This window comes from Neoarius graeffei, chromosome 28 (genome assembly GCF_027579695.1).
Source record: "Neoarius graeffei isolate fNeoGra1 chromosome 28, fNeoGra1.pri, whole genome shotgun sequence".
Taxonomy (NCBI): Eukaryota; Metazoa; Chordata; class Actinopteri; order Siluriformes; family Ariidae; genus Neoarius; species Neoarius graeffei.
In genome coordinates, this window is record NC_083596.1 from 39,915,915 (window position 1) to 39,943,240 (window position 27,326).

The 27,326-nt window shown below is 44.0% G+C and overlaps 1 protein-coding gene and 1 non-coding gene across 2 annotated transcripts in view; both read right to left on the reverse strand.

Annotated features, from left to right (window-relative positions):
• Positions 1 to 13,401, reverse strand: part of castor2 (cytosolic arginine sensor for mTORC1 subunit 2) — a 31,746-nt gene extending 18,345 nt beyond the window's left edge. Inside the window, exons 1-3 of the mRNA XM_060912763.1 lie at positions 12,911 to 13,401; positions 6,719 to 6,789; positions 6,121 to 6,314 (exon numbers count right to left, since the gene is read on the reverse strand). Of these exons, the coding sequence (XP_060768746.1) occupies positions 6,121 to 6,314; positions 6,719 to 6,789; positions 12,911 to 13,023 (378 nt within the window). The 5' untranslated portion in view covers positions 13,024 to 13,401. The remainder of the gene's footprint in view (positions 1 to 6,120; positions 6,315 to 6,718; positions 6,790 to 12,910) is intronic.
• A 13,791-nt stretch (positions 13,402 to 27,192) lies between these two features.
• LOC132876198 (small nucleolar RNA SNORA18) lies at positions 27,193 to 27,326 on the reverse strand. Its single transcript, XR_009651934.1, has one exon. It is a non-coding gene; the product is annotated as a small nucleolar RNA SNORA18 (small nucleolar RNA).

Genomic DNA, 27,326 nt, shown 5'->3' on the forward strand with positions numbered 1-27,326 from the left:
TTGGCACAATTGTTAAGTTGCTTGCTATGTTTCTGCCAGTGTGCCTGCAATCTGAGCCTCAGCTGTCAGTTTAGTCACCTCCTTCGTGTCAAGCATTCTGAGGCGTTACTAAACTTGATTGTGCAGCGAACTTGCAGTGAAGATCGCCAAGGACATAACAAGGTGTCCACCCGCCTGGTCTGCGTATCTTGAGAAACACACGTGCGTTTGCATTTGAAACAAAAGGCTTCAACAAGAAAACTTGAGCAAACAGTTCAACTGAAATTCAGACCGGTCCTACAGAGCCCATACGAAACAGACTCGCTAGGCTGGGGGTGGGGGTGGGGTGTTTTCAAGGGCAACCCCTGTGGATCTCCTTTCCGTACGGGCCATCTTGTCAGCATAGGAAAGCAATACAATATCCCCCAACGGCTACATCTGACTGTCGTTAACTTACGAAAAGAAAATATTTCCAAAAGACGGGGAGAGAGGGGGGGGGGAAAAAAAAAAGGGCACCCTGAACCTTTTGAGATACAGAGCCTCACAAGAGAGATTGCAGTTCTACAAGCAATCGAAAAGTAGGCCAGGCTTGGGCTGCAGACATATATAAACAAATAATAACACGAGTGAGAAACAAGGGCGTCAGTTTTGTCTCCCGGCCCCAATGAGTCAGATAAAAGGATTCACTTTGGCCCAGCTATTTATAAAATGCGCGCACACAAGCATGAGAAGCAAAGGGGACCTGCGCTGGCCCGAGTCAGAGAGGTGGAACAGCAGCAGCAACCCCCCAACCCCTCTTAAACAACCTTTCATTGCCGCCCCCCCCCCAAAAAAAGGCTGCAGCTAAGAGGACGTTGAATTCCAGCAAGAGGCCATGCTGATCCTCTTTACATAACCACCTCCAGATTACCATCAGCTTCGCCTTTTATTTTTTATTTTCATAAACAGGTCCCGGAGAGCGTGCAGGCTGTGGGGGAGGGGGCCCAGAAAGCGAGCGAGAGAATGTAGCTGATAAGTGTGCGCGTGTGTGTGTGCAGAGAAAGGAGAATCGAACAGTCGCTACACACAAAGAGAAAAATGTGCTGAGACGACAAGCACGAGCAGTTGTCATGGTCTACAAGTCTGGACGTCTTGCTTTTTCTGTTCTCCGAGCGCAAATCGATTACAGCAGAGACATCAGCATATTTTCCCCCCATGTAATGTCCTTAAATCACAGATTTCATACGCAAGGCACGAAAAGGCTGCAGCTTACGGCACAGTGCTCTTGGTGCTGTAATTCAGTGTGATTAATGCAATAATGTGAAATAAGTATCCCATTACTATCCAAATGATGCAACACAACCACCAAAAGTGAAAATGTCCACTTTTCACAGTCGGTGACCGCAATGTGTTTGATGTCGTTTCTTGCAAAAGTATTCATTCCCCTTGGTGTTTGTCCTGTTTTGTCGCATTACAAGCTGGAATTAAAATGGATTTTTGGAGGGTTAGCACCATTTGATTTACACAACATGCCTACCACTTTAAAGGTGCACACTGTTTTATTGTGACACAAACAATAATTAAGATGTGGGGTGGGGTGGGGTGGGGCGAAGGAACAAATCTGGAGGGTGCATAGGTAATTCATAGTCTGGTTAACACCAGACCATATCACAAGTGAAATATGGTCTGGAATCCGCCTATTGAATTTCTCGTAGGGGAGGTGTGGTTTACGATTGTCAACGGCCGTTTATTGGACGTTGCGAATGTCTATCATTTGGCGTATACGTAGCCCATGGCCAATCATGGCAGTTGTACCCGGTGACGTAGTTAGAGCGACGAAGAAAGACTGTAACGCCAAACGCTGTTCTTTTTTTAAAACAAACTTTCGCTCTAAACTATTCAGAACAGTGTCTAAAGCTTGATCGAAAGTTTGGTTCGTATCGCTCGCCGCCATGTTAAATGTGATCCGTAAACAGTCCCAAATAAACTACAAGCTTCCGTTTGTCGAGTAGTACGCGTCACCGTCTTTCCACCCCTCCCCACTCTCTGATTGGCTCCCTAACTCAGGCGAGCCTTTAGACCATAGTTTCCATGCTGTCTTTTCAGATCGGAACGATTGTGCAAAGCGGCATGGGATTTCCCAGGCTAGGTAATTCACCCCCTTTCGTATGAAACCCCTAAATAAGAGCTGGTCCAAACAATTCACTTCATAAGGTCACATTAGTTGATGTCTGTATAAAATCACCCTGTTCTGGAAGGACCCTAACTCTGCTACACTACTAAGCAAACATGAAAACGAAGGAGCCTCCAAACAGGTCAGAGACAAAGTCGTGGAGAAGTATAGATCAGGGTTGGGTTATAAAAAATATCCCAGACTTTGAATATCCCAGGGAGCACCATTAAAGCCATTATAGCAAAATGGAAAGAATATGGCACCACTACAAACCTGACGAGAGAAGGCCGCCCACCAAAACTCACAGACCGGGCAAGGAGGGCATTAATCAGAGATGCAACAAAGACACCAAAAAGAACACTGAAAGAGCTGCAAAGATCCACAGCGGAGATGGGAGTATCTGTCCATAGGACCACTTTAAGCTATACACTCCACAGAGTGGGGCTTTATGTAAGAGTGGCCAGAAAAAAGCCATTGCTTAAGAAAACATGTTTGGAGTTTGCCCAACAGCATGTGGCAGACTCCCCAAACACATGGAAGAAGATTCTCTGGTCAAATGAGACTAAAATTGAACTTTTTGGCCATCATGGGAAATGCCATGTGTGGCACAAACCCTGAGAACACCATTCCTACAGTGAAGCATGGTGGTGGCAGCATCATGCTGTGGGGATGTTTTCCATCTGCAGGGACAGGAAAGCTGGTCAGGACTGAAGGCACTAAATACAGGGTAATTCTGGAGGAAAACCTATTTGAGTCAGCCAGAGGTTTGAGACTGGGACAAAGGTTCACGTTCCAGCAGGACAAGGACCCTGAACATACTGCTAAAGCTACATTGGAGCGGTTTAAAGGGAAACATTTAAATGTCTTGGAATGGCCTAGTCCTCAATCCAATTGAGAATCTGTGGCATAACTTGAAGTTTGCTGTACACCAACACAACCCATCTAACTTGAAGGAGTTGGAGCAGTTTTGCCTTGAGGAATGGGCAAAAATCCCAGTGGCTAGATGTGCTAAGCTAAGAGACACACCCCAAGAGACTTGCTGTAATTGCAGTAAAAGGTGGCTCTACAAAGTATTGACTTTGGGGGGTGAATACCTATGCACACTCCAGATTTCTGTTTATTTCATCTTAATTATCGTTCGTGTAAATCAAACGGCCCGAAAAAAATCCATTTTAATTCCAGCTTGTACTGTAATAAAACAGGACAAACATAAAGGGGGGTGAATACTTGTGCACGACACTGTACCAGAAATGATGGAGCCACCAGAGGGTGCTGCGAGTTATCTTTAGCTGAAAGGCTGTTATACCGCAGACTCGAGCATGGAGCAACAACTTAAAGCAGATGTTTAAAGATTTAAATGGCTTCTTTTACCTCCCTACAGAAAATTGCGTACAAAGCCGTTTGAGGCGCGGGGATCCGTCGTCTCTCTTCTGACCGAAGCCAGACCTGGGTAATTAGTCAACTACGTTGTCTAAAATGAGGCAGAATGTTAAAACGCAGCAGCTTTGTGGCCCTCCAGGACCGGAGTCCGAAACCCCTGATCTGGAAAATTCAATATTCTAGACGGAACGTTTCAACTGTTCTGATCAAAACGCTGACTTCTACAATGAAGCACCTCCCTGCGTTCCCGTGTGCCTTTCAGCCTGGACCAGATGTCTATTCTACTGTGAAATGCACTGTGCAAGCAAAACGGTGAACAGTGAGAATATACTGCCCTGCACGTCAAATATGCGAGTAATGTGACCGAGTCAGATGCATGCACGTGTTGACTGATACAAGTTCAAAAAACATACATTGGCAGCTAAAAAGCATGAAATATGTTTGAAACGTGGTAAAATATAATGTAGGGTTTGTGTTCAGCGACCTACGAGGTAGATCCTGCCTTTAATATGGACAACAACAAAAAAAAACCATACATTATAATATAGCACTGTTGAATTCTGGAATCTGATTGGTCAAAAGAAGGTGTTGATTAATTTTCTTTAACAGCAAATCTGACGATAAACCCGTAATCAGGATTAGATTAACGCACTCGTTTTTATACGTCATTTCTTTAGTAACGACTGACTTACAGCTGTTCAGAGAGATTTATTCAATATTTATGGAAGGAGTCTCTGGTTTCAGCACTTTGTTGGAACGGTCAGTCAATCTTCAACCGTAACTGGCAACTGTGCCATAACTCTGGTAAAATGCGACTGAATTGAATGAAATTACGATATGCATATTACTGACATAGAATCCTGCCAAGTTTAGTGAAATTCCTCCAAAAACTGTAAGAGGAGTTGATTTCAGAAGGCGAGTACCCTTCCTGGGATGGATGGACAGACGTCACCATGACAATCCCCATCCGGGCCTTTCGGCCAGTGGGGGGGAATAATTAAAAAAAAAAAAAACACGACATTGTTCTCATTGGCAAATTGCTGTGGTATTAGAGGAATAAAACACTTCAGGGTAACACAAACAAACACACACTTCATAAATCTGTTCTACAATATCCACCTTAATAAGTGTCAAGATTATTTCTGGCTGGAACATCATGAAGACTCGGCAGCCCGGCGTTCCGATAAACTTCACACTTTCCCGTTAATGTCCCGGAAGTGTACATCATCTACAAAGCAGCCGCTTGGAACAGGCGGAGATAACAGTTCATAACAATTAAATCATGGCGCTGCTTTGTTCTCGTCTTCCTGCCTCATAATTTAGTGTCTCAGAAGCTCTCGGGTCACTGAAGGTCTCGAGGAGGAAACGGTCAGAGTCAGGCGTTAAACGCGGCGTAAATCACGGCTTGGCTAAGAAAGCTACAAGCTGCACGTGTTATCATCGGTTCATATTTTCTGTGACCATTTTTGTCCTGACTGGATACCAAGCTGACGCACCGGCTTATAGGATATGGAGAAGAACGAAACAAACATGCATATATTTTGCTTTGAAAGAAAAATATCCAGCTATCTATTTTCAGAACGTGGCTAATATTTCATCTGCATTCTTTGCTAATTCGAACAATGCCTTCCTTTCTTCGATTACAGCATTTTATAGTTGAATCGCTGGTCACATGACTGAATGAAACCGGACTTAAATTCGCATTCAGAGTCAGATGTTTTTGAAATTTCAAGGATTTAAATTTTCCTCTGGTATGCTAACCAGCCAGCAGGAATAAAGGAGGTTTGGGCTCTTCAAGCCTCCAAAAGGAAACTAACTTGAACGTTTACTCGCTTAGAAAACATTAGAACCCCCATTAAAGTTGTCCCGCCTTTCAGATTTTTCAAGTTTAGGTCATAAAAGAATTTTCCCGATACCCAATTATTTTTGTTTAGTGGACCGAAAGCTACCGAATTCGAATCAAAGACTTCCAATTTTATTAGCTTTTTTAATAGGACAATTAATGAATATCTCCACGTGGCCTTAAATTCTCCGCAATTTTTTTCCTGCTTCACCATGACGTAATACAAGATACCAACGTCATGCATGACGTGGTGGGCTTTCCTCGTTCGCACAAGGCATTGTGGGATACAAATTTAAAACAGGAGAGGAAAACGGAGCATGCGAGCACGCGAACGAAACGTGAAAGACCGACTACAGTAACGGAAAAGACGTTATGTTATATACGAAGGAAAGGAAACGCAGGACCAAACTAATAAATATCGACGGTCAGCGAGCACCTCGGTGTGATCAGCAACAGAACGATGGAACCGTCAGCGCAGGGCAGTAATGCAACACTGTGGACGCCAGCTGCCGTAAAACCCAAAAGATAAAGACGACGGAGGTAAACCGGCCACGGAACTGCCTGTTTTTTGTTACGATATTACAGAAATAAAATGCATCACAATGAATTTCAGAGGGAACTAAAATTTCACCGATTTTATGAAATTGAAAAGCCGTCTAGCTTTAAGAGGAGAATGGAGATTTTGCCATTTAAAAAAAAAAAAGGGTTATGGCAAAGTTAGATTTATAGTGTGGGTCTGGAATTTCCTGTTCACTCTGCGACTCACCAGAATGAAGTCGGTTTGGTAGGTGGACAGCATGAAGACGGAGATGTTGTGGTCGGCCAGGGGGGCGATGACGGACTTGGCGATTTTGGTCACGCCGATTGGCTGAGAGCTGGTGGCGCTGCCGCCCCCTGACACCACGTTGAGAGCTAACCATGTTGCATCTGCTACGCTGAGATACTCCGACTCGGGCAGTTCTGAAACGGAGGAAGAAGGAGTTTAATACCTTTAACCTTTCGACGAACGAGGTCAATAAATCACCTGCAAAAAGTTCCGCACAGTTTCGTTCAGCTCTATACCAACAGCCAGCATTTTTTTTTTCCTAAAATAAACCCTCACGTCTTGTTAGAATACCTGCACCTGCTTCACAACCCACAGCCACTGGTATCCATGGTGACCCTGGCAACCCGGGTGTAATGACACATTCACTCAGTCAAACACAAAACCAAACGGGCAGACAGCTTGTCCTCGGTTAACCCGTAATGGAATCAAAGTGGCTAATGAAGCAATGTGTGGTCAAACATTGTCACCAAGTCGAAATGGGGGAGGACGTGCGAGCTTTCCGTTCTGTCCGTTACGCTCAAGAAACTCCAAAACGTACCTTTAAAGCCGTCTTCGTCAACTATGATGGTGTAATCCTCGGGGGTTTCGGTCAAACTGAAGAACTTGCATCTGTAGAAGAGGAAAGGGAGATAAAACATACATGCAGCGGTGTTGTTTATATTTGGATGCATTTCGAGCAGAGAATTTCTGAAACGTGTTGCCAATATTCCGGAACGGCATGTTGGCATGAAACCACACACACAGAAAACTTGCCGAGTATGTCGAAGAGGGTCCGAGCGCTCCCCTGCCGTTAGGAGAAAGCGGAGCACCTCGGAATCTTTGACCTGCTCTCATAACACAGAACCTGAATTGCTTGCGATCGGTCGTGTGGTGCGTGTAAGCTTGTGCGCACACGCTACAGAAAATGTGCTCACGCTACGCAATCTTTGATGGCAGACAACGGCATCAGAGGGAAGATTAAAAAAAAATAATAATAAAATCCTGTTTTTCATGAAAATAGACTTGCATTTATCACATCACTATAAAGTGAAACGGTGGCCGTATGTTCTGCAAAGAGAACCGGAGCGCGTGCGCACAAAAAAAGTCTTGTTTTTGTTTGTTTGTTTATTCATCGCACTCCAAAATTAGTCACTGACTGGGATAGGGGGCCTAAAATGGTGTCAGACAGCAGACACAGATCACGCAACACTTCTCGGCGATAGTTAACAGCTCTTGTTTAACACCCATCCGGCCAGTCTGGCGAGTCTCGCTGTTCCCTATCCACGGGAACTTTAAATTAGATCTACGGAGCAAAGTTTAGCCTTATACAAGCCTCAAGGCAGTCCGGAGCGAGTAAACAGATATCACCCTGCTCGAGAGATATTGCAAAACAGAATGGTATTTGAATACATTTTCCACATGACTTGGCCTATGCAAACAGAACCCATCACACACACACGTCAGTTTGGCAGGCACCTTTTAACGCCTCTCGTAAAACCAGACCCAAGCGACTGGGGTGAGGGGAGCACTTATTTACAGGCTTTCAAAATCAGCACCCGTACTAGTTTTGCCCTCAGAGAGGGCGGGGTGGTGAGGTGAAGTACCAGGATGTTTGTTGATTCGCGAGAGCGGGATCTGATCAAATTTCTCAAAGGAGTTTTGTCCGCTGCGGATGGATTTTTCAATAGCAGTGTGCCGAGGAAAGGCGTTTCCAGTCGAGCTGCAAAAAAGAAAAGCGTGTACGGGATAGTTTATACATCAACAACGCCGGGAATCGTCTCATCTCATTATCTCTAGCCGCTTTATCCTTCTACAGGGTCGCAGGCGAGCTGGAGCCTATCCCAGCTGACTACGGGCGAAAGGCGGGGTACACCCTGGACAAGTCGCCAGGTCATCACAGGCTGACACAGACAACCATTCACACTCACATTCACACCTACGGTCAATTTAGAGGCACCAGTTAACCTAACCTGCATGTCTTTGGACTGTGGGGGAAACCGGAGCACCCGGAGGAAACCCACGCGGACACGGGGAGAACATGCAAACTCCGCACAGAAAGGCCCTCGCCGGCCCCGGGGCTCGAACCCAGGACCTTCTTGCTGTGAGGCGACAGCGCTGACCACTACACCACCGTGCCGCCCACGCCGGGAGTCGATTTCTGAATTTTTAAAAAACGTTCCAAGATTGAGCTTGTAATGATATTCTGAGTTGTCTTTATTTAATAAAGAAAGAAAAAGAAAGTTCTATCAGCATGGGCTATTTAAAGGTAATGCATTTTCCTACATTACATTTAAAAGAAAAAGATGTGCTGCTTCGCACGGAGTTCAGGAAACCTTCACGGCTTGCCAAGTTGAGGGGGCGTTTTCCTTGAGCTTCCCGAGCTGCACGTTGGAATTTCTGACTTCGGAGTTTTAGTCGAACATGCCATTAGGCCCTCACTCAGACTCGCAGCACTTGAGCACTGATGAATCGGACTCAGATTTTTTTCTTTGTTTTTTTTGTAACATGCCATAATAATTTGGCGCAAGATATTTATATTTACATTATTTTTTATACTAATTTCATACAAGAGTGTCACACCTGCACAGGATTAAGGCGCAATCAGTGTGCCTGTATAAAAACTGTGAAAAAACACTTGCTTTGCGAAGTATTGAGTTGCATTGCTGAGCCTTATTTCCTTGTTTGATTTCCTGATCCTCGTCTTTGATTCTGCCGAGTCTATGATAGCCCGTTTATGCCTCGCTGGACCTATTGCCTGTTTCACCGTTTTACCTGCCGTTCTGGATTGTTTACCGTCTTCACTTGTATTAATAAACACACCTTCGGCACTTACATCTGTCTCCCAACCATCTCTGACAGAATACTTCACGCTCCCTGATAAAGAGAAGCACATTCACCTGTTCATACGTCATGTTCAGGAATAAACTAATGCTAGTTGCGCTAAAACAGCCACCGTCAAATGGTGCGGTTGGAGTCTTGTTCTCAGACTTGAACACTGGGGACTCGAGGTTTAGTGAATCGACTGCCCTCACTTCATCTCTACGTAAACCGAGTGAAGCAGCAGTGCTTTAGTCTCTCCATCTCCACAACACTAACGCCTAAACTTGACTGCTGTCTCTTATATTTGAGATTCTCCCCCCCCCCCCCATTAAACTACCTAGCTAGAGATGTGACTCCGCCTGCAATGTCGGCGCAACAACCAACCATGAGCTTCTAATGGAAGCAATGACAATACAGCACTAACATCAAGTTAGCACCGGAAATCACTAAGCACATCACAAATATTTGAATATAAATATATTTAATGCGTTTTTGTTTTGGCGGGCGTTTAATCCAATTCGAACTAGAAGGGCACTCGGTAGAGTGCGTCCCTCCACCAAACCACATATAAATCAACATCAAAAGCAAAATCACTTGATCGTAGGATAATACTAAAACTGTCCACCAAACTTCATCCAAACCTGTTCACTACTTTCTGAGTTATGTTGGGAACAGTTAAAAAAAAAAAAAATTTCCTGGATCTGCATCAAAATCTAATCAATTGTTCCTTGGCCCATGGTCCACCTTCCCACCAAATTTCATCCAAATCCGTTCACTACTTTTTGAGTTATATTGGGAAAACAAACAAATGGAGGCAAAAACAAGCTCCTCCAACAAAGCTGGTCTAGCAACAATTTAAGTTTTTGGCCAATTATTTTAATTCTCAATGAATTTTATGAAAAGGGCCTCAGAACTGCATCTTACTTGGTAAAATCCACCATATTGCAGTGCACTGTGGGTATGTATACACAACTCCAGAACCACGAGACAAAAATCAAACAGTGCTTGAACATCAACAGACTGGGGGTCTTTTTCTTGCGACACAGCCAAATTTCCCTTTTGACGATGCCAGTGAAATCGGCGAGGCAGCAAACTGCGCGAGGGCCTTCAACAGTGTTCTGAACAGTAAGCGACTTTCGCCACACCCCGTCTTCACACACTGGGCTGCCACCTCTCGCATTCGACACCACCGTGAGACACTTCGCACGAAAAGCAAACAAACACACACCGTCTACTGAAGCGGGTATGTAGAATTAGTTTTAATAAAACAGGAGAAAGGACCTTTCAAAGGAAATACTGGATCACTGTATCAAAAAGGCGCACAACACCACACACACCCCAGAGCCTGCAGAGCAAAACAGAGTTCGACACAATAGCGGACTCTGAAGACACACTGTTCACAGCTAGATTCAAGACCACAAGCTGCATTCGCCGGCCGAAAGAATTCGAAAACAAGTCTCCTTTCTTGCTTGAGCTCGTTTTTAGTAGCCTTTTCCTGTGACAGAAGAGGAACTGGCAGATTTAATGCATCTAACATCTGCCAGCTGTTTCTCAGCCCTAATAAAATAAAGGCTATTATTTTACTGGGGGAAAAAAAAACAACAACTGTGCAACAGGTTTACACTTCTTGATATATAAAATAATCGCTCTGGCCACATGGACTCCACCAAGTGCTGATAGGACTGATGCACAAACAAAAGGACAGAGGACCAAAGTGACGTACTATCTTGAAAGACTCGGTATCTCAAGCTCATATCACCTCCAGATAAATAATAAATCTCATCAGGACACACACACACACACACACACAGCCCAACCTTATTTCTATGAGCCTTCTGATAATGTCCAGTCATCAAAATAGCAGCAGGAGACGAGAAGATTTTCAGCACAGGACATGCCCCCCCCCAAAAAAAACCCCACTGAGAATGACTTCAGTGTCCAAAGCCTGGCTTAATCTGCATTCAGAAAAAGAAAAAAAAAAAAAAAAAACCCAGGCCCATTCTGCATTAGCTGAGTGACTAACTGGAGTGTATTACTTGGAGCTGGGGAGCCTAAAACTCCACCCACGCTCACTTTAAAAGGGCTCATTAGGGCTCCGGCTCACGCCTCGGTAAATCCAGGAGAGGAGATGGCCTTCAGGACTGTGTGTCTGCAAACACGACGAGAAGGCATTAAACACTACAGACACACAGAATCTTCTAGACACACGCAAGCTGCCAATCGACGTGAATCGGCTTTAAAGGCTTAAAGGTCACTACATGTTGCCGCATGTCATTTTTAAACGATGTCCACACTTTTAAACCATTATTACTTTTAACCAGCACTGCCTCTTTCTCCTAAAATAACACGGTGACACTGGAGACTCCTTCCAAAAAAAAAAAAGTTATACAAACATCTCCTTATAGAAAACTACCAGATCAATAACTAATAATAATCTGTTCTTTATTAGTCCGAGATCAGAAGCATCCTCGTGAACAACCTGTTACTACGGAAACGTGTACGAATTAGCAGATTTTTATGATCACAAACCTGCAATCACCGCCTTCGGAAGCAACAATTCACCAGTGGTATAAGAGGCAGGCTCGTGTTTCCGAGAAGCCTTTGTACTAAGTAGCGAATCGTCAATTTTGACGCCGTCGATATTCCAGAACAAAACGGACAGGCGCCATCCTAAACCACAGATGATAATCTAACGCAAGACTGAAGGTATTTTAAACGCCGTTCATTCAGAGTTATTCCGTCGTACCAGACGACTGTGAAGGAAAGGCGTTCAAAACTTTCATGGACGATGAGAGAGAGGGGGGAAAAAAAAAAAAGTTCCTGACGGGTTCAGGGAATTTGCAAAGGTTTTTGGTGCAGCACACACACCGTGGCCTGTATGTAAACAATGAAACAACAGTGAAATGGATTCTGGGAAAAGCAAGCAGCCACGTTTGTAAATTTATTATTATTATTTTTTAAAAGTGACTTCTCAGATAGGCGTGGATGGGCAAAAAGACAGATTATTCTAGAATCTCAGACGTTTCTTATGAGATGGTGACGATAACAATGTTCTGATTATCGCAATATATCGTGCCACTGATTATCGGTACAGGAAGGAAGGAAGGAAGGAAGGAGCACCAAGTACCTCTATATCTATGCAATTAAAAAAAAAAAAAAAAAAAGAGGGGGGGGGTGAAAAAAACAAACTCCTGCTGCTTTGCTTCTCTCTCTCTCTCTCTTTCTTTCTTTCTTTCACTGCAGTTGTTTACAGCTTTCCAGCAGCCAGGCAAAGCTCTGCAGCAGGAAGGGGACATGGTGCAGGGAAAGGAATGATGTAGAACCTGATCCTTAGGAGGAAAAAATCAAATAAAAAGTGTCGACACAATGAAAAATCGTGCATGTTATTAAGGCATGACGACATAATATGAACCTTAAGGCGTCTAATTAAGAACCAAAACGAAAGAAAAATGATTTGAAGTGAGAAAAAAAAAGAGTTGAAATTAAAACGATGAAATGAAATGAAATGAAATTAAAGGAAAGGACAGCAGTGCCATGCTGTTGCTGCTTTTATCATTATTATTATTTTCTAACGGAGGTGAAAAACAGCGCGAGCCGCGCGTCCACACACCCCTTTAACATGCAACTTCATGAATATGAAATGGAGGAGGAGAAGAAGAAGAAAAATTAACAAAAAAACAACAAAAAAAACCCAGGTTCAGGTAGGATTTCTGCACTTTCTATTTTCAGCCCCCGGGTTCAAATTGAAGTCTTGTTTTCTTCATGTTGAAAACAGAGCAGGATAAAGGAAGAAGTTTGGGATGAAAGAGTAAAAATTTCTCACAGACAGAGAGCTAGCTGTTAGCACGCTAGCCTAAAGCTGCTCAGGATGCGGTTTACTGACACAAATCTCCATGTTTTTGCACTGACATTCACACAAGCAGCTACTCACCGTGTTTTCGAGGGCAGGAAAGCGAGTTTAATTAATCCGTGAGTGCAAATCTGGATGCCTTCCTTTGCTATACTGGCTACTTTCAGGCTGTGCTCTAAAATGTGCAGTTCCATCGTTTGCGTCTTCTCATTTGGGGCACAACAAAAACAGATAAACGTCTATTCTATTCTATTGTGTGTGTGTATGTGTGATAATTTTTTTTTAAAAGCAGAAAACAATAAATAAATAAATAACTAGAGCTGTAAAGCCAAATGGACCGGGTTTAATAAGAACCGGAGCGGAAAGGAGGGCAGGGAGGAAAGAAAAGGAAAACGGAAAGAATAGAGAAAGAGAAGCAAAGGTGAAATTAAAAAAAGAAGAAAAAAAAAGCAAAGCACAACGAGGTTTAAAAAAAAAACGGGAAAGGGAGAAAAGAGAGGAGTGTGCGCCTCCCCCCGTGTTTCCACTCCGGCAGGGATTGGAACAGTCCAGCAGCTGGCGAGCACTGAAACAAACAACCTGCCACTCAAAGGCGCTGGGGGCGGAGCCACGGACAGGAGCTGCATCAAGGGAAGCGTAGTTCATTTCCGGCTTGTGATGCTCTGGGGGTGGGGCTTCCTAAAAGCCTCTTAACGCTAAGAACATCTTAACTAGGAGAGAGAGAGAGATTCATTTTGCTACGATGCTTTTGGGAAACTCAACACTGATACCCCTTTTCCACCAAATCTGGTTCGGGGCCAGTGCTGGTTCACAACTCGTTCAACTTGCGAGCCTGCTGAGAACCAGTTTGCTTTTCCATAGCTCGGGGTGCTAAGGGGAGCCACGTCATTACGTCGCTGTATACGTCAGTTACGTCTGCATAAACCTTGGCGCGAACATCGAAGCAGCAACAACAATAATGGATGACTTCGCATTTGTACAGCTGCTTAAAAATGGCGATCTTTCGCGGTCTTGCTATTGTTGTTGGTCTTAACAACTCCGCGCCCCCCCCGCTGACGTAAGCGGTTCTTTCATCTGGCCCAGCAAAGAGCTGGTGCTAGCCTGGAACCGGTTTTTCTGGCCCCAGAGCCAGTTCTTTGTCAGTGGAAACAGAAAACCCGGTTCCAAACTAAGCACTGGCTCCGAACCAGCCCTGGAACTGCTTTGGTGGAAAAGGGGCATGACTGATTTGTGCTCATTACATGGTGCGATGCCAGTGATGTACGGATTGGAGACCGTACCCTTAACGAAGAGACAGGAGGCAAAGTTGGAGGTGGCGGAGTTAAGACATACCCCTTTTCCACCAAATCAGTTCCAGGGCTGGTTCGGGGCCAGTGCTGGTTCACAACTCGTTCAACTTGCGAGCCTGCTGAGAACCAGTTTGCTTTTCCATAGCTCGGGGTGCTAAGGGGAGCCACGTCATCATGTCGCTGTATACGTCAGTTACGTCGCTGCGTTTGCATAAACCTTGGTGTGAACATCGAAGCAACAACAACACGGAGAAGAAGAAGCAGCAACAACAATAATGGATGACTTTGCGTTTGTACAGCTGCTGCTTCTCGTCACTTAAAAATGGCGACCTTTCGCGGTCTTGCTATTGTTGTTGGTCTTAACAACTCCGCCCCTCCCGCTGATGTAAGCGGTTCTTTCCTCTGGCCCAGCAAAAAGCTGGTGCTAGCCTGGAACTGGTTTTTCTGGCCCCAGAGCCAGTTCTTTGTCAGTGGAAACAGAAAACCTGGTTCCAAACTAAGCACTGGCCCCGAACCAGCCCTGGAACTGCTTTGGTAGAAAAGGGGCATGACTGATTTGTGCTCATTGCATGGTGCGATGCTAGTGATGTACGGATTGGAGACCGTACCCTTAACGAAGAGACAGGAGGCAAAGTTGGAGGTGGCGGAGTTGAGACATACCCCTTTTCCACCAAATCAGTTCCAGGGCTGGTTCGGGGCCAGTGCTGGTTCACAACTCGTTCAACTTGCGAGCCAGCTGAGAACCAGTCTGCTTTTCCATAGCTCGGGGTGCTAAGGGGAGCCACGTCATTACGTCGCTGTATACGTCAGGTACGTCACTGCATTTGCATAAACCTTGGCGCGAACATCGAAGCAACAACAACACGGAGAAGAAGAAGCAGCAGCAACAACAACAACAATAATGGATGACTGCTGCTTTACTGCATCCATGATATCTCGTCGCTTATTTAAAAATGGCAACCTTTCGCGGTCTTGCTGTTGTTGTTGGTCTTAACAGCTCTGCCCCTCCCGCTGACGTAAGCGGTTCTTTCCTCTGGCCCAGCAAAGAGCTGGTGCTAGCCTGGAACCGGTTTTTCTGGCCGCAGAGCCAGTTCTTTGTCAGTGGGAAGGTGGTGTAGTGGTTAGCACTGTCGCCTCACAGCAAGAAGGTCCGGGTTCGAGCCCTGTAGCCGGCGAGGGCCTTTCTGTGTGGAGTTTGCACGTTCTCCCCGTGTCTGCGTGGGTTTCCTCCGGGTGCTCCGGTTTCCCCCACAGTCCAAAGACATGCAGGTTAGGTTAACTGGTGACTCTAAATTGACCGTAGGTGTGAATGTGAATGGTTGTCTGTGTCTATTTTTTCGACATATTTAAATGGGAGAGGTGAATTACACATTACACAAGAGATCTATTCCTGAAATTGCATTTAATGGTGTTTGAACTGAATATCATCAGTTTTGAAAACAAAAAATCATGGATGTGGCAAGAGTAAGAATAATTTAAGCTTGTTTAATGGTTTGATCTGGCCTAAGCAATGAGGACAAAACTGCGCTGCTTCGAAAATGTAAATTTAACAGCTTGATGAAAGTGCGCTGAGGGTTACCATGAAAAACCCGTGTCTACTGCACTGCGTTCCTCCCCCGAGTTGCGCTCATTCGTTTTAGTGTGCTTGGTCTCAGAGCCGCGTGCACGAAGCAGATACATGAGACAGAATCAACATTTAACATAATTAACAATGCACTTTTTACGGAGACGTTTTAATATTATTCTTTATTTTTTTATCCAGTTGAATATTTAGCGTACAAATGTATTTTCAGCTCTTAAAAATCCTTGGTGGCCTCATAGCTGGCTACGGCCATGGACAGCACATGTGGAGAGCTTGGGAATTAAGGTAAGAGAGATGAGACTGAGATGGTATGGGCACATCCTGAGAAGAGATGCAGAGCATGTGGGAAGGAGAATGTTGAGGATGGAGCTGCCAAGCAAACGAAAACGAGGAAGGCCAAAGAGGAGATACATGGATGTGGTGAGAGAGGACATGAAAGTGGCAGGTGTGGTAGAGAAGGATGCGGAAGACAGGGAGCAATGGAGACGAAAGATCCGCTCTGGCGATCCCTAATCAGGAGCAGACAAAAGAAGAAGAAAAAGAAGAGAATATGGTGCGATGCTTTGGGATAAACGCCTTTATTTCTTATGTGTTATTCAATTACGTTTTCGGTTTTAGTAACCTTATATCGTGACTCGTATTGGCAACTAATTGCAATTAAATATCGGCCTATCTGGTTTCGTTTGGTCCATGGTAGGCATCGCTTATCCATGCGACCTTCACAAGAATTGTGCAAGACTATTAGATTAGATTAGATTAGATTAGATTAGATTAGATTAGATTAGATAGAACTTTATTGATCCCTTTGGGAGGGTTCCCTCAGGGAAATTAAAATTCCAGCAGCATCATTACAGATAAACAGAGAATAGAAAATAGAGAAAACTTCTAGATAAATTAAATTAAGTATTTACATCTACAAATATAAAAAAGAATAAGATATGGGAAAAGAAGAAAGAAAAAGACTTCAAAATGTGAAGTGTCAACCAGGTGTCGGTGCCGCCATTTTGAAAACAAACTAAATATTGCACAAAAACGAGTTTAAATGACGATTCCTGCCTACTTTTTTCAAACTTTCCTGATTGCTATCAAAACGAACAAAACTTCCAGCTTGATTACATCAGTGTTCGAAAGAGGGCGTGCGCATGTGTCTTTTGACAACCCTCGTGTCCGAAATCGCTCACTATATAGTGAAGACGCTATTTTGTAGTGCTGTCTGAAATGATAGGATTATTACACCCTGTATAGTGCACTCAAAGTATCCCACAATGCATCACGAAAAGTAGTGTACAATGATGGTCACTAACCAAAGCAATATATCCCATTATGGATTGCGGTCACGCTAAAGGAAATCAAATTAAAAGTCTCAAATTTGATTTAATAAAAGGCAGCAGCAAAGAAGGAAGTATTGAGACTTGATTTAAAAAGAAGTGAAAGCTGCAGGTACTTTGTGTTGATTAATGTGGGAAATGCGCTCAGTATAATATGGATTTATCACAAAAACACATGCAGGTGTTTATTATCTTGAAAACCCACCAGCCGGCTGATCTGGCACGTTTTAATTGCGCGACGGACTAGTGTCCGAAAGCGTTTTTTCATTTTACCAGTGAGCTCAGTATATACTCCTCCTATTATATAGTAATTCCCTGTAGAGGGAGTAGTGAACGAGTGAGCGATTTCGGACACGGGGTCGGTCACTTTGATTTCTGCTGTACGTTTTACTTCCGTCCTACGATGTCTCGCACAGGTCTCAGCGAACCTCGTTTACGACCATTGCTTTGACATACGGACTGATATATTACATCGCGTATTTCAAACACTCATAATTTGCTATAGCAGTGACAAAATAGCAATCAAAAATGCGTTTCTATATTTAATAAAATAAGGTAAATAGAATTTTAATGATAAAAAAAATTTGCCTTCAGTTCTCCTTTAAGGACCTCATGTAGCCCTCCGATGCCCCTTTTCGACCAACAGGAAACAGGTTCTTTGAACCTTGGCGCTAGTGAACTGGCCCATGTTTTCCCCAGTTTTGAGGAGAACTGTTGTAATCAAGGATGCATCATGAATGGAGGGTGTTGCACAATTCACAACAACCGTAAACAGTCATAGCAAGTTGGCAGAGCACACTGATTATTTCTGAACTTTTGTTCCGTTCTTGTAAATATTTGTTTTCGGTCCAGTTTTTCTGAAGATGCATACTTTTCTGTTTCCTCTCTAACTGATGTCGTCATGGTTCGTGCTGAACAAACCAGCTATGTTTTGGTTGGGACTGGGAACCATCTTTTCGGGATATGAACCAATTTATTTTGGTGGAAATGCTACAAACGGTTCATAATTTGGTGTTGGTTGAAAGTTTGGAGCGGCTCATCATGGCCAAATCGAAAGGTAACACTCATATTCACATGTTCCTATGAGTAGAGTGACCAGTTAACCTAACCTGCATGAGTATGGGAGAAACCAGAGCACCCGGAGGAAACCTACAGTACACAGACACGGTGAGAACATGCAAACTCCAGCCAGAAAGGCCCCCGTCGGCCATGAGGCTCGAACTCGGAACCTTCTTGCCCTGAGGCAACGACGCTAACCAGTACAGTATCAAAAGGGGTGTATGTGGAAGTGTTGTTTGTAGGATAAGTAATGAATAAAACATGACAGGAAATGTTGTGACATGTATTTTCCCATAACCGCACATTTATACCACAGTCAGCTACATTTTAGAACGATCAGCCTAAAGAACGACACTTTTGTGATTATTCATGTTTCATCTTGTGTAATCCAAAACAAGTTACCATCTGTTGTCATGCCAACAACCTCTCCTCTTGAAATTAAGACAAACAAGTCAAATTTACACTGATAATCCCACATAAACGCTACATACACGTTTATACCTCCTTCACGAGACATCCAGGATAACCTGCTGCGTCGGCATTTTCTTCAATGCTCACTTTTGCATTGCTTCTTTGTATTCATTGTTTACTCACATGGGTGTGAATCGACCTTTTTGTGACTGCCCGAGTACTCTCGGCCTGCGAAGCTCCTCCCACGGCTCACGAAGCATCTGATACCTTTTGTTCACTTTTCTGGCCTCGAGCTTCAGAATCTTCTTGGAAGCTGATTGGCTCTTCATGACACAATGAGCTTTTCAGAGCAAGATACAGTTGTTTGGGGAAAAAAAAAAATCATAATCCCATCTTTAAAAGGTGAACAGGAAGTAAAGCAGAACTTCTAGCTACTGTGACGACTTTCAGGTTAACGCTTCTTAGATTAGCTACATACATAAATGCCCTGAACGTGAGAGCCAAATAACCAGCCCCTAGGGATGTAGGCAACAATACATGAACGTTAATTAAAATACCTTGCATTTATTTTATAACCAGTGACACTTTGATTTTGTCATGAATAGAACACCAGTCAGTCAGTCATTTGCAACGAAACCCTGTGGAGTATTTATGAAAAACCACACCCAAACAAGCCATACGTGATCATGTCCAACATTACCGATTTAATTCCGCACAGTACTCCGTTTTGACCGTCATGTAACACCATGTTAGAGGTAAGCAGCAGTTTAATAATTCACAAAAGTCACATCATGCTGGCAAGCCAGCTTTTTGCTACACAGGCTCATAAACACAGGCCTTCTTTGTGTGCAGTAGTGATAAGATCCCGGGGCCAATTTGATCTCCTAAACAAGCACTGGACTGGTTCAAAGGACAGGCGTGTTTTGCGCTTGAGTTGATGGGATTTCAAAGCCTCCATATTCACCGTTACATAACGACCAGCAAGGCGCTGATGCTATTAAGAGACATGTGCTTGGCCTTTTATACCTGGGAAAAGCTCCAAGTTAGCTTGAATTTATTTAAGACGGAGAGAAAAATCACAACTTGGTGCATTTTAAAGAGCAGAAACGAGCCTGGAAGATTAAGCAACATATTTAGTGTCCCTTAACAGTCCAATAATCGAGCGAAAGCAAAGATTAATCATTAGTCAAGCATGCAATATAATTTTAAAGTGCTCTGGTGTGTTCAGTCATCAGCAGGATTCAGACATGTTCCTGGCACTTGAACACGTGTTCCTTTGACTAAACAAGCAGAAAACTTGATCGTTACAGTCTGCATTTCCAAACACACCTCGCGTAAATCCACAGGCCGTGAAGAACACAAGACCCTCCACTCAGCAAGAATTCAAACAACCCTTCAGTGGTGGTGGGAAGGAATCTTACCGAAAGCTTTTTATTCCTGACTTTGTAATTTCCTAGGTCCAAAAAAAAAAAAAGTGACACTTAAGAAATGAACTTCCTATAAGAAGAATTCATGGGACTGAAAGCACAGTCAAGTACGCAATGAGTTGAGCTTGCATGTATTTTTATAAACTTAAAAAAAAAAAGCTTTTGAATATTTACACTTTTTTTAAACAGCAAGTTCAAATCACAGGCCTTTAAAGCCATGTAGCCAGTTCTAGCCCCTTTTCAATTGGTATTGCTCAGCACATTTGCTTTGGTATGAAGCGAGAGCTGCGCCCTCTGAAGAGAATCCTTTAATCTGCGTCCCATGACCCGTGGGAAACGCCAAGCGCCGCGTCTCTGCTTGGCAGAAAGGCTTCCATTTTAATGCTGCTCAAGTGCTTGCTGTGTTCCTCTGATCACAGTGACGCATGAGAGGCTCGGTGTTTGTGCCATAGACGTTTATAGAAAACAATCATGTATGCAGGCTGCTGTTCTAAAATTTTTTTATTTTTTTTTTTAAATTGATCAGTTACAAGATCAAAATGGAGGTAAATGAGTAGACCGTGTTATACAGCGAGACCTCAGTAAACAATTAGACGTTGCATGTCACCACATGCTCAACTTCTTACAACGAACCAAATCCATTCTGAACAGCTGAAACTACACAGGGAGGCATGACAGCACTCCCAGACGGCCATGTGGTGCACGAGACGCCATAAAATGACACGAGACAGAAGGGTGAAGCTGCACTGTTTACTAATAAAAGAGTTCCTTTGGTATAAAAAGAGGAAGTTAGTACATATTAACCACAGGGGAAGATGACAGTTACAAATACAAGAAAGAAAGAAATTCAAACCAAAACATGTCAAAAGTTTTATTGGAGATCAGCACTACACCAGGCGCCGCTCAGCCCTCCTTTTGCTCATTAGCACAGGCTTTCTGGATGATCTGCAGAATTGGAGAAGAGAGGATGAGATATGATCATAAAACAGGAAAAACAAAACATGAAAATCAAGTTTGTTTTTGGAACGGCCTTGTACGTTACAATAAGCGAGAGTTATACTGATAAGTTTAGATGTCGTGTCCCTTTAATTTTTTAGATCCCTTATACCCAAGATTTTATGGACAAGTGTTCTCAGCAAGCTAATAAAGGATTATACTCTAATCCGTGTCACATGACTGATCAATGACCAACCAATGAGGTGCAAAATAAACGAGTGAAGTCCCCGAAAGAGCACAAATGCTTCAGTAGAAGCAGTTACACTGCCAGAGACTATAATGTTGCCCTTTGGACAGCAGACATCTGATCAACCAAAAACGCCTGCTTGTTATCTTGCAGGGCATTGATGTGGGATCACGGCGTTAAGGATCGCCAGTAGTGGTACGTGGCTGACCCCCTTTGAAAGTGATCCATCGGATGCTTCGAGAGCCTCACCGTTCGTGTCAGAGAATCCCACAGCCGGGACAGGATGCGCCAAATACAAAACCTGTCGAAAAAGAAAAATATTTTAAAGCCTATAAAATCACAGAAGCAAAATGAACATGGACTTATGGTTTAAACATGTTCCCAGTGGATCACACCAGAACTACTGAAGCGATTCACTGGGATGGGAGATGCTTTCCGGTCATGTCCACAGCAAGTCGAGAACTCTGACTCCCGAAAGCCTTGGTATATGACCGATCTAAAAAGATTGACAAAAAAAAAAAAAAAAAAAGTCACCTCACTCGTTCCCGAATCCTCCTCAGGATGGACCTGCAAATGATAAAGCACACGTCAACTCAAATCACTTCACACACCAACTAGCACAAGACGATGCTTGGAGGTTAGACCTGTAGCTGAATTCCACCCCAATGCCGCTTTTCCACTACCAACGCGGCTGAGTCGGGCTGAGCCGTGCTGAGTCGAGCTGAGCGGAGCTGTTGGAGTTGCATTTCGACTACAACCGTGCTGAACTGTGCTGGCTGGAAGTGGGTGGACACATTGGGTGGAGTTAGCGAAAGTGGGTGGACGTCAGGTGATGTCGTTAAGCAGCGCAAACAGTGACATCAGTGATCTTTTAAGCGGTAGTCTCACAACCCGAATAGTAAACAATAAACATGGAGGACATGGAGTCGTTAGTGTTGCTGGTCTTGGTGCTGTGGCTTGTTGTCACCGACACCACCAACAGATACTGGCAAGAGCGTATAGATGAGGCGAGGCGCATAAGGCTTCAGAAATTCTCGTAATTCTTCTTCTTCCGGGTTTACGGTGTTTACAGATCCCAGCGCGCTCGCGGGGCGTGTGTGGGCATGTGAGGACACTCCTCCTCACCAATCAGTGCACAGGGGAGTGTCTGCTCACGCCCCTAGCCCCACTCGGCTCGCTTTGGCTCGCTTCAGCCCCACTCCAAAACGGTGTGAGTTTTAGGGGCTAAGCAGGGCTGAAGCAAGCTGAGTCGTGCTGGTTTTTGGTAGTCGAAATGCTAGCCGTGTCGGGCTGAAGTGAGCTGAAGCGAGCTGACAAAGGGTAGTGGAAAAGGGCCACAACATACCACAAGTGCTTGCGTGCTGACTAAAGCCTGACTGCATTACCTCAAATGGGCGTGTCAAATGCAGCAACCGCAAAAATAACACCCCCCCCCCCCCAAAAAAAAGTTTCACAAACAAGTCTATGCAAATTAACACTTCGTTATACTATCAGGAAGAAGGAGAAAAAAAAAGTACCCAGCGCTCTTGGTGAATACTGGCACCCACTAATTAGCCAAGCACAAACCTTATTCTCACCTCACAGAATTAAACCCTGGTTAATGAACCAACACCACTAATCAGCTACTGCTTACATTGGCATTGACCTCAATGCCAAGATCACCAAATTCATGGCCTTCAATAAAACATCCTTGACTCCTCAAAGTAGCAGTGGTCACCAGCTTCAAGAGGTCAACAACTTTACACATCTTAGCTCAAGAGTGGAGAGCACAGACAGGGACGTTAAAGAGCTTGGAGAGCCCTCCACAACCTGAAGAGAGTTTGGACATCCAAGTTATCAAGCCAGGATATTCACAGCAGCCATTGAATCCATCCTGCTCTATGGCTGTGAGGCCTGGACCCTGACCACTTCCCTTACCAAGTCCCTAGACAGGTGTTATACAAGAATGCTTAGTGCCATTCACAATATCAACTGGCAGCAACGCCTCACCAATTAAGAACTGTATGAGACCTCCACAGGGTCTCGGACAAAATGGCAGCGAGGCGACTCAAGCTTCAGGCCTCCAACATCCAGAGATCCCAGCATCTAACGGTATTATGGGAGCCCACACATGGCAGGCCAGTCAAAACAATGGTGGATGTCCTCAAAGAAGATGCCGGAGTGGCCGACACCATTGAATTGACCCTAAAGATGGAGTGGAGAGTCTACCATTCTGCCCAACATAGTGGCACTGCTTACTGTTTATAGTTTGTTCACATTAACTAATGGAGTAACATTTAAGGCATTTGGAACTGTATCGATAGGGTATTTTAAGTACATCCCATTTAAAAATTAATGTACAAACGTTCAGGAATATTTGACACCACAGATCGTTCTCAACTTTCCACTAAAGACTTCAGTTGACCTTTACAGGCATCATAACTGACAAAAATCCCCTGGCTATTATTCCTGCTTTGAGAACTAAAAACCAAGAAGTGGTCAATGTTCAGCCAGAACTCACTCACTATAAATACCAAAACAAACGCATAGATACGATAACCACTTGACTTTTCTTGCGAACCTGAAGGGAGTCATGACTCTGCCTGCTTCCAGTTATCTAGTAAAGATTCACCTTGGGCAACTATTAACAGAGGTAGACTATTCTTTTTCCTCTAGCACACATATTAAAATTTCCTTTTGTTATTGCTGAATATTGTTTGGTTCCTCTCAAGGTTTCTTCATGTTGTCTGAGGAAGTCTTTCCTTGCCACAGGCGTGCTCGTTGGGGGTAGATTAGGGATAAAATTAGCTCATATCTTAAGGCCCACTTTACACGGGGACAGTCTGAAACAAAAACGCAAAAGTCCGTTTTCGTTCTCACTTTTTTCCACGTCTACACGACTGTTTTCAAAGAGGAAATCTGCGTCTATACGGTGACGCATAAATGTGTGGAATTCAATTGGATGTGCATGCCAGGCGGCTAGGTGGTGCTGTGAAAGACCTCCGCCATGTCTGCACGCATGCGCAACGTCTTCCGTCTTGTCTGATCTGCACCGCGAAAACTTTGACTACTCTGGCTATGGTAAGTAAGAAAGTTTAATTAAAAAAAAAAAAAAGCGCATACTATACCCGCCTCTGTTCATTAACGGTACGTGCAGATTCCGTATAGATGTTCGAAGGACTTACTTTCTTACTTCCCGGGCTGGCATGTACAGTATGACATATGTATGACGTAAACACGTACCCGACGTGAGCAGATCCGAGCAGAGTTTCGCGTATTGGGTAGTTTAGACGGATATGCAACGGGGGCTGTTTTTAACTTATCCACTCTGGAAGGCGTTTTCAATTTTTTCCGTTTTTCAGCCTCGGAAACGCCGTCCCCGTGTAGACGAAAGGCACTTCCGATAAAATATTTAGTCGTTTTTACCCGACAGCGTCCTCGTGTAAACGGGCCCCAAGTTGCTCAAATTCCATAAAGCTGCTTTGCAACAATGTTTATTGTTAAAAGCACTATACAAATAAACTTGACCTTTATATTTAAAAAAAAAAAAAATGCATTTCCTGGTGGCAACATGAAACAATCTAATTACCACCTAGCTTTGAAACACCAACACAATGCAGGAGAAAAGGAGAGGAAAAAAAAAAAATCATCCCCCTCACAATAGCTATGTGGCTGGTTTCATTCTGCATGAAATGCTTGAACAGTGCAATGAAATTTGCTTACCGAAGGATGGACGTGCGCACGTGCACATTGGATCACATAATTCGAGTGAGGATCTCAGGATTCCTGCAGAACGGAAGCTCAATTTAATCATGTGATCAAAAGAAACCCAGGTAACTCATCTTCCAGCATGGCGTGTCTCAGCACCATCCGGGACCCAACGCACCAGGCCTATAAGGTCCACCAGGGGAGGTTATTCGAGTTGCTCTTGCACTGCCATTTGAACAATCCAGCCAGATATACAACTGGATGCAGATACCACAGTGCTGGAAATAAACCACCAGGAATTTAACTCACCAGTGCTGGGACGAGTGCACCCTCTTGTGGACAATTAACCTGTAACAAGAACAGCAAAAAGAGTTTCAACTTTCTTGAACTCAATTTTCACTAAAGCTGGGTTCTCCTACGACCTCACGATAGCATACGGCATCAACACCAGGCTTTCGTCTAAATGGGGGAACAGGGGTGCTGCGCCCTCTTACTCTCGGCATGCGCCCCCTTACCGACTCCGTGAAAACATCCCAGCAACACTACGTGACAATGTGTCTGATCATCAAATATGTTATAATTGCTCCAAAAATATTCAAATCATAGTAGATACACCGCCAGACGGTGCAAAAACAATCCGAATTGGCATTTTCCAGACTGAGGCGCCATGTTGTTTAGTTGTTTACTTGTCGCGGCTGCTCTCGCGAGATTTGACATGGGTTACATACAAGGTCAGCTGACTTGTACAGCGCGATTTCTCGAGACTGAATGACCTTTCACCCACCGGCGCGGGAGCTTTTGACAGAAGTAGTTCGAGTTGTTTTTGTTGACACTTGGGCATTTAAAGATGTCATCCCGCGGCACAAAGCGGAAGAAAGCCAAAGACTGTCCGGGGCAGAAGATTACTTCTTTCTTTTTCAATGTTGACAGACAATTTGTTACAATTTCCCTCTCAGATAGCCTCAGAATGTCCCATTGGAGCATTTTTCAAAGGCTTTGCACGGCCGGGGGGCGGCACCATCCCCCCCCCCCCCCCCCCCCTTCGCTCCCTCATACTAAATTTTTCTAGAAAAAAACCTGAACATGATACATATCAATAGTTTTTCTAGTAACAACCATATCTTGCACAATTTACTACCACAGCTGCTTTAATATTTAACAGTAAGGGTAGCCTTAAACTGCATATCCTGGACCAATTTTTTTTTTTTTTAAATATGAAAGTATGTCCCTTTACACACTCCTCCAGAAGGGTAATTTTGGCCATCCGTCTACAGCAGGAAAAAAAAAAAAAGCGTCTGGAAAAATCCCAAGGGAGTCTGGAGCCAGATTCGTGACGTCACCTGTGGAAGCGCCAGCAGGCTGCGAGAGCTTCGCACGGTTTCAGTGCACAGCCTGTGTACACCAAGTGCTCCCATTTCTCTCTCATTGTCCGGTCTTTTGGAAAACGATGAGTGCTAATCCCATCAAGATTGGTGTTGCTACACCCTCCTATGATACAGCAGTTAACCATTTTAATAATTGTGATAGCGTTGAAGAAATTTGTAGAAAACCACCAGGTCGTTTTCTCATAAACAAACCAGCGCTGATGTAGGATTCAGAAGGAGGCGTCCCACATGCGACATCACGAAAAATCAGTGTTTCCCGGGAAATCCAAATGGCAAGTTTTTTCAGAGGCGGACCAATTCGCCTCAAATGGCTTGATTTCAACTGGATTCTTCTGGTATTGCGCAAGGTAAAAAAAAATTGCACAAAACGCAACAGATATTTAACCAAAGTTTAATATAAAATAGGAGAATTACATTGATCTCGCTCCTGAATTTACCCGTGATATGCACTTTAAAATACTTAAGCAAGTCCCGAGATCTTACTTTGGTCTCACTTGACCAAAGTGTACTTTGTCCCTGTGACAAGAACAAATAACTCTGGACAAACTGAAAGCTCACTAGGAGCTAAGGCTCAACATGCTTTCAGATTTTTTTTTTCAGAAACAGTTGATCAACACAGCTTGCATATTGCACGAGTCATATCCGACTCATGACTACCAGGTGTTTCCAAAAGCCTGAAATGCTGCCATATCTCTGCCCTCAGTTTCACTGGTGGTGGATACAACTTCTCAAATTTTTTGAGATCTGCACCACATCATGTCGAGTGACCTGCTGCCACCCACTGGCTTTATCCTGCACTGCAATTTAAGGGACAGTTTCTCTCAAGATTACAGTCACAGCATTTGTAACATCGGAATCGATGCACGCATCAGCAAGGTGTACCTCACAATGCACTGATTAATAACTGAGGTGGCCTATATCCTGTGAAAGGCAATAATCCAGGACAAGCAAATAAACATGAAAACAGACTAAAACTCATTCTCTTTGCATTCATCCTCATAACAGTATAAACATTTGTCCTGCAGCATTTGCCCACAGAGTTAACAGCAGTAACACCATGGGTAAAGCTATACTACAGAGTTCATCTGTGAGGCATTTCCAACGACATGACTCTACTGTGAGGGGCCAGTCGGGATAGACCTCAGG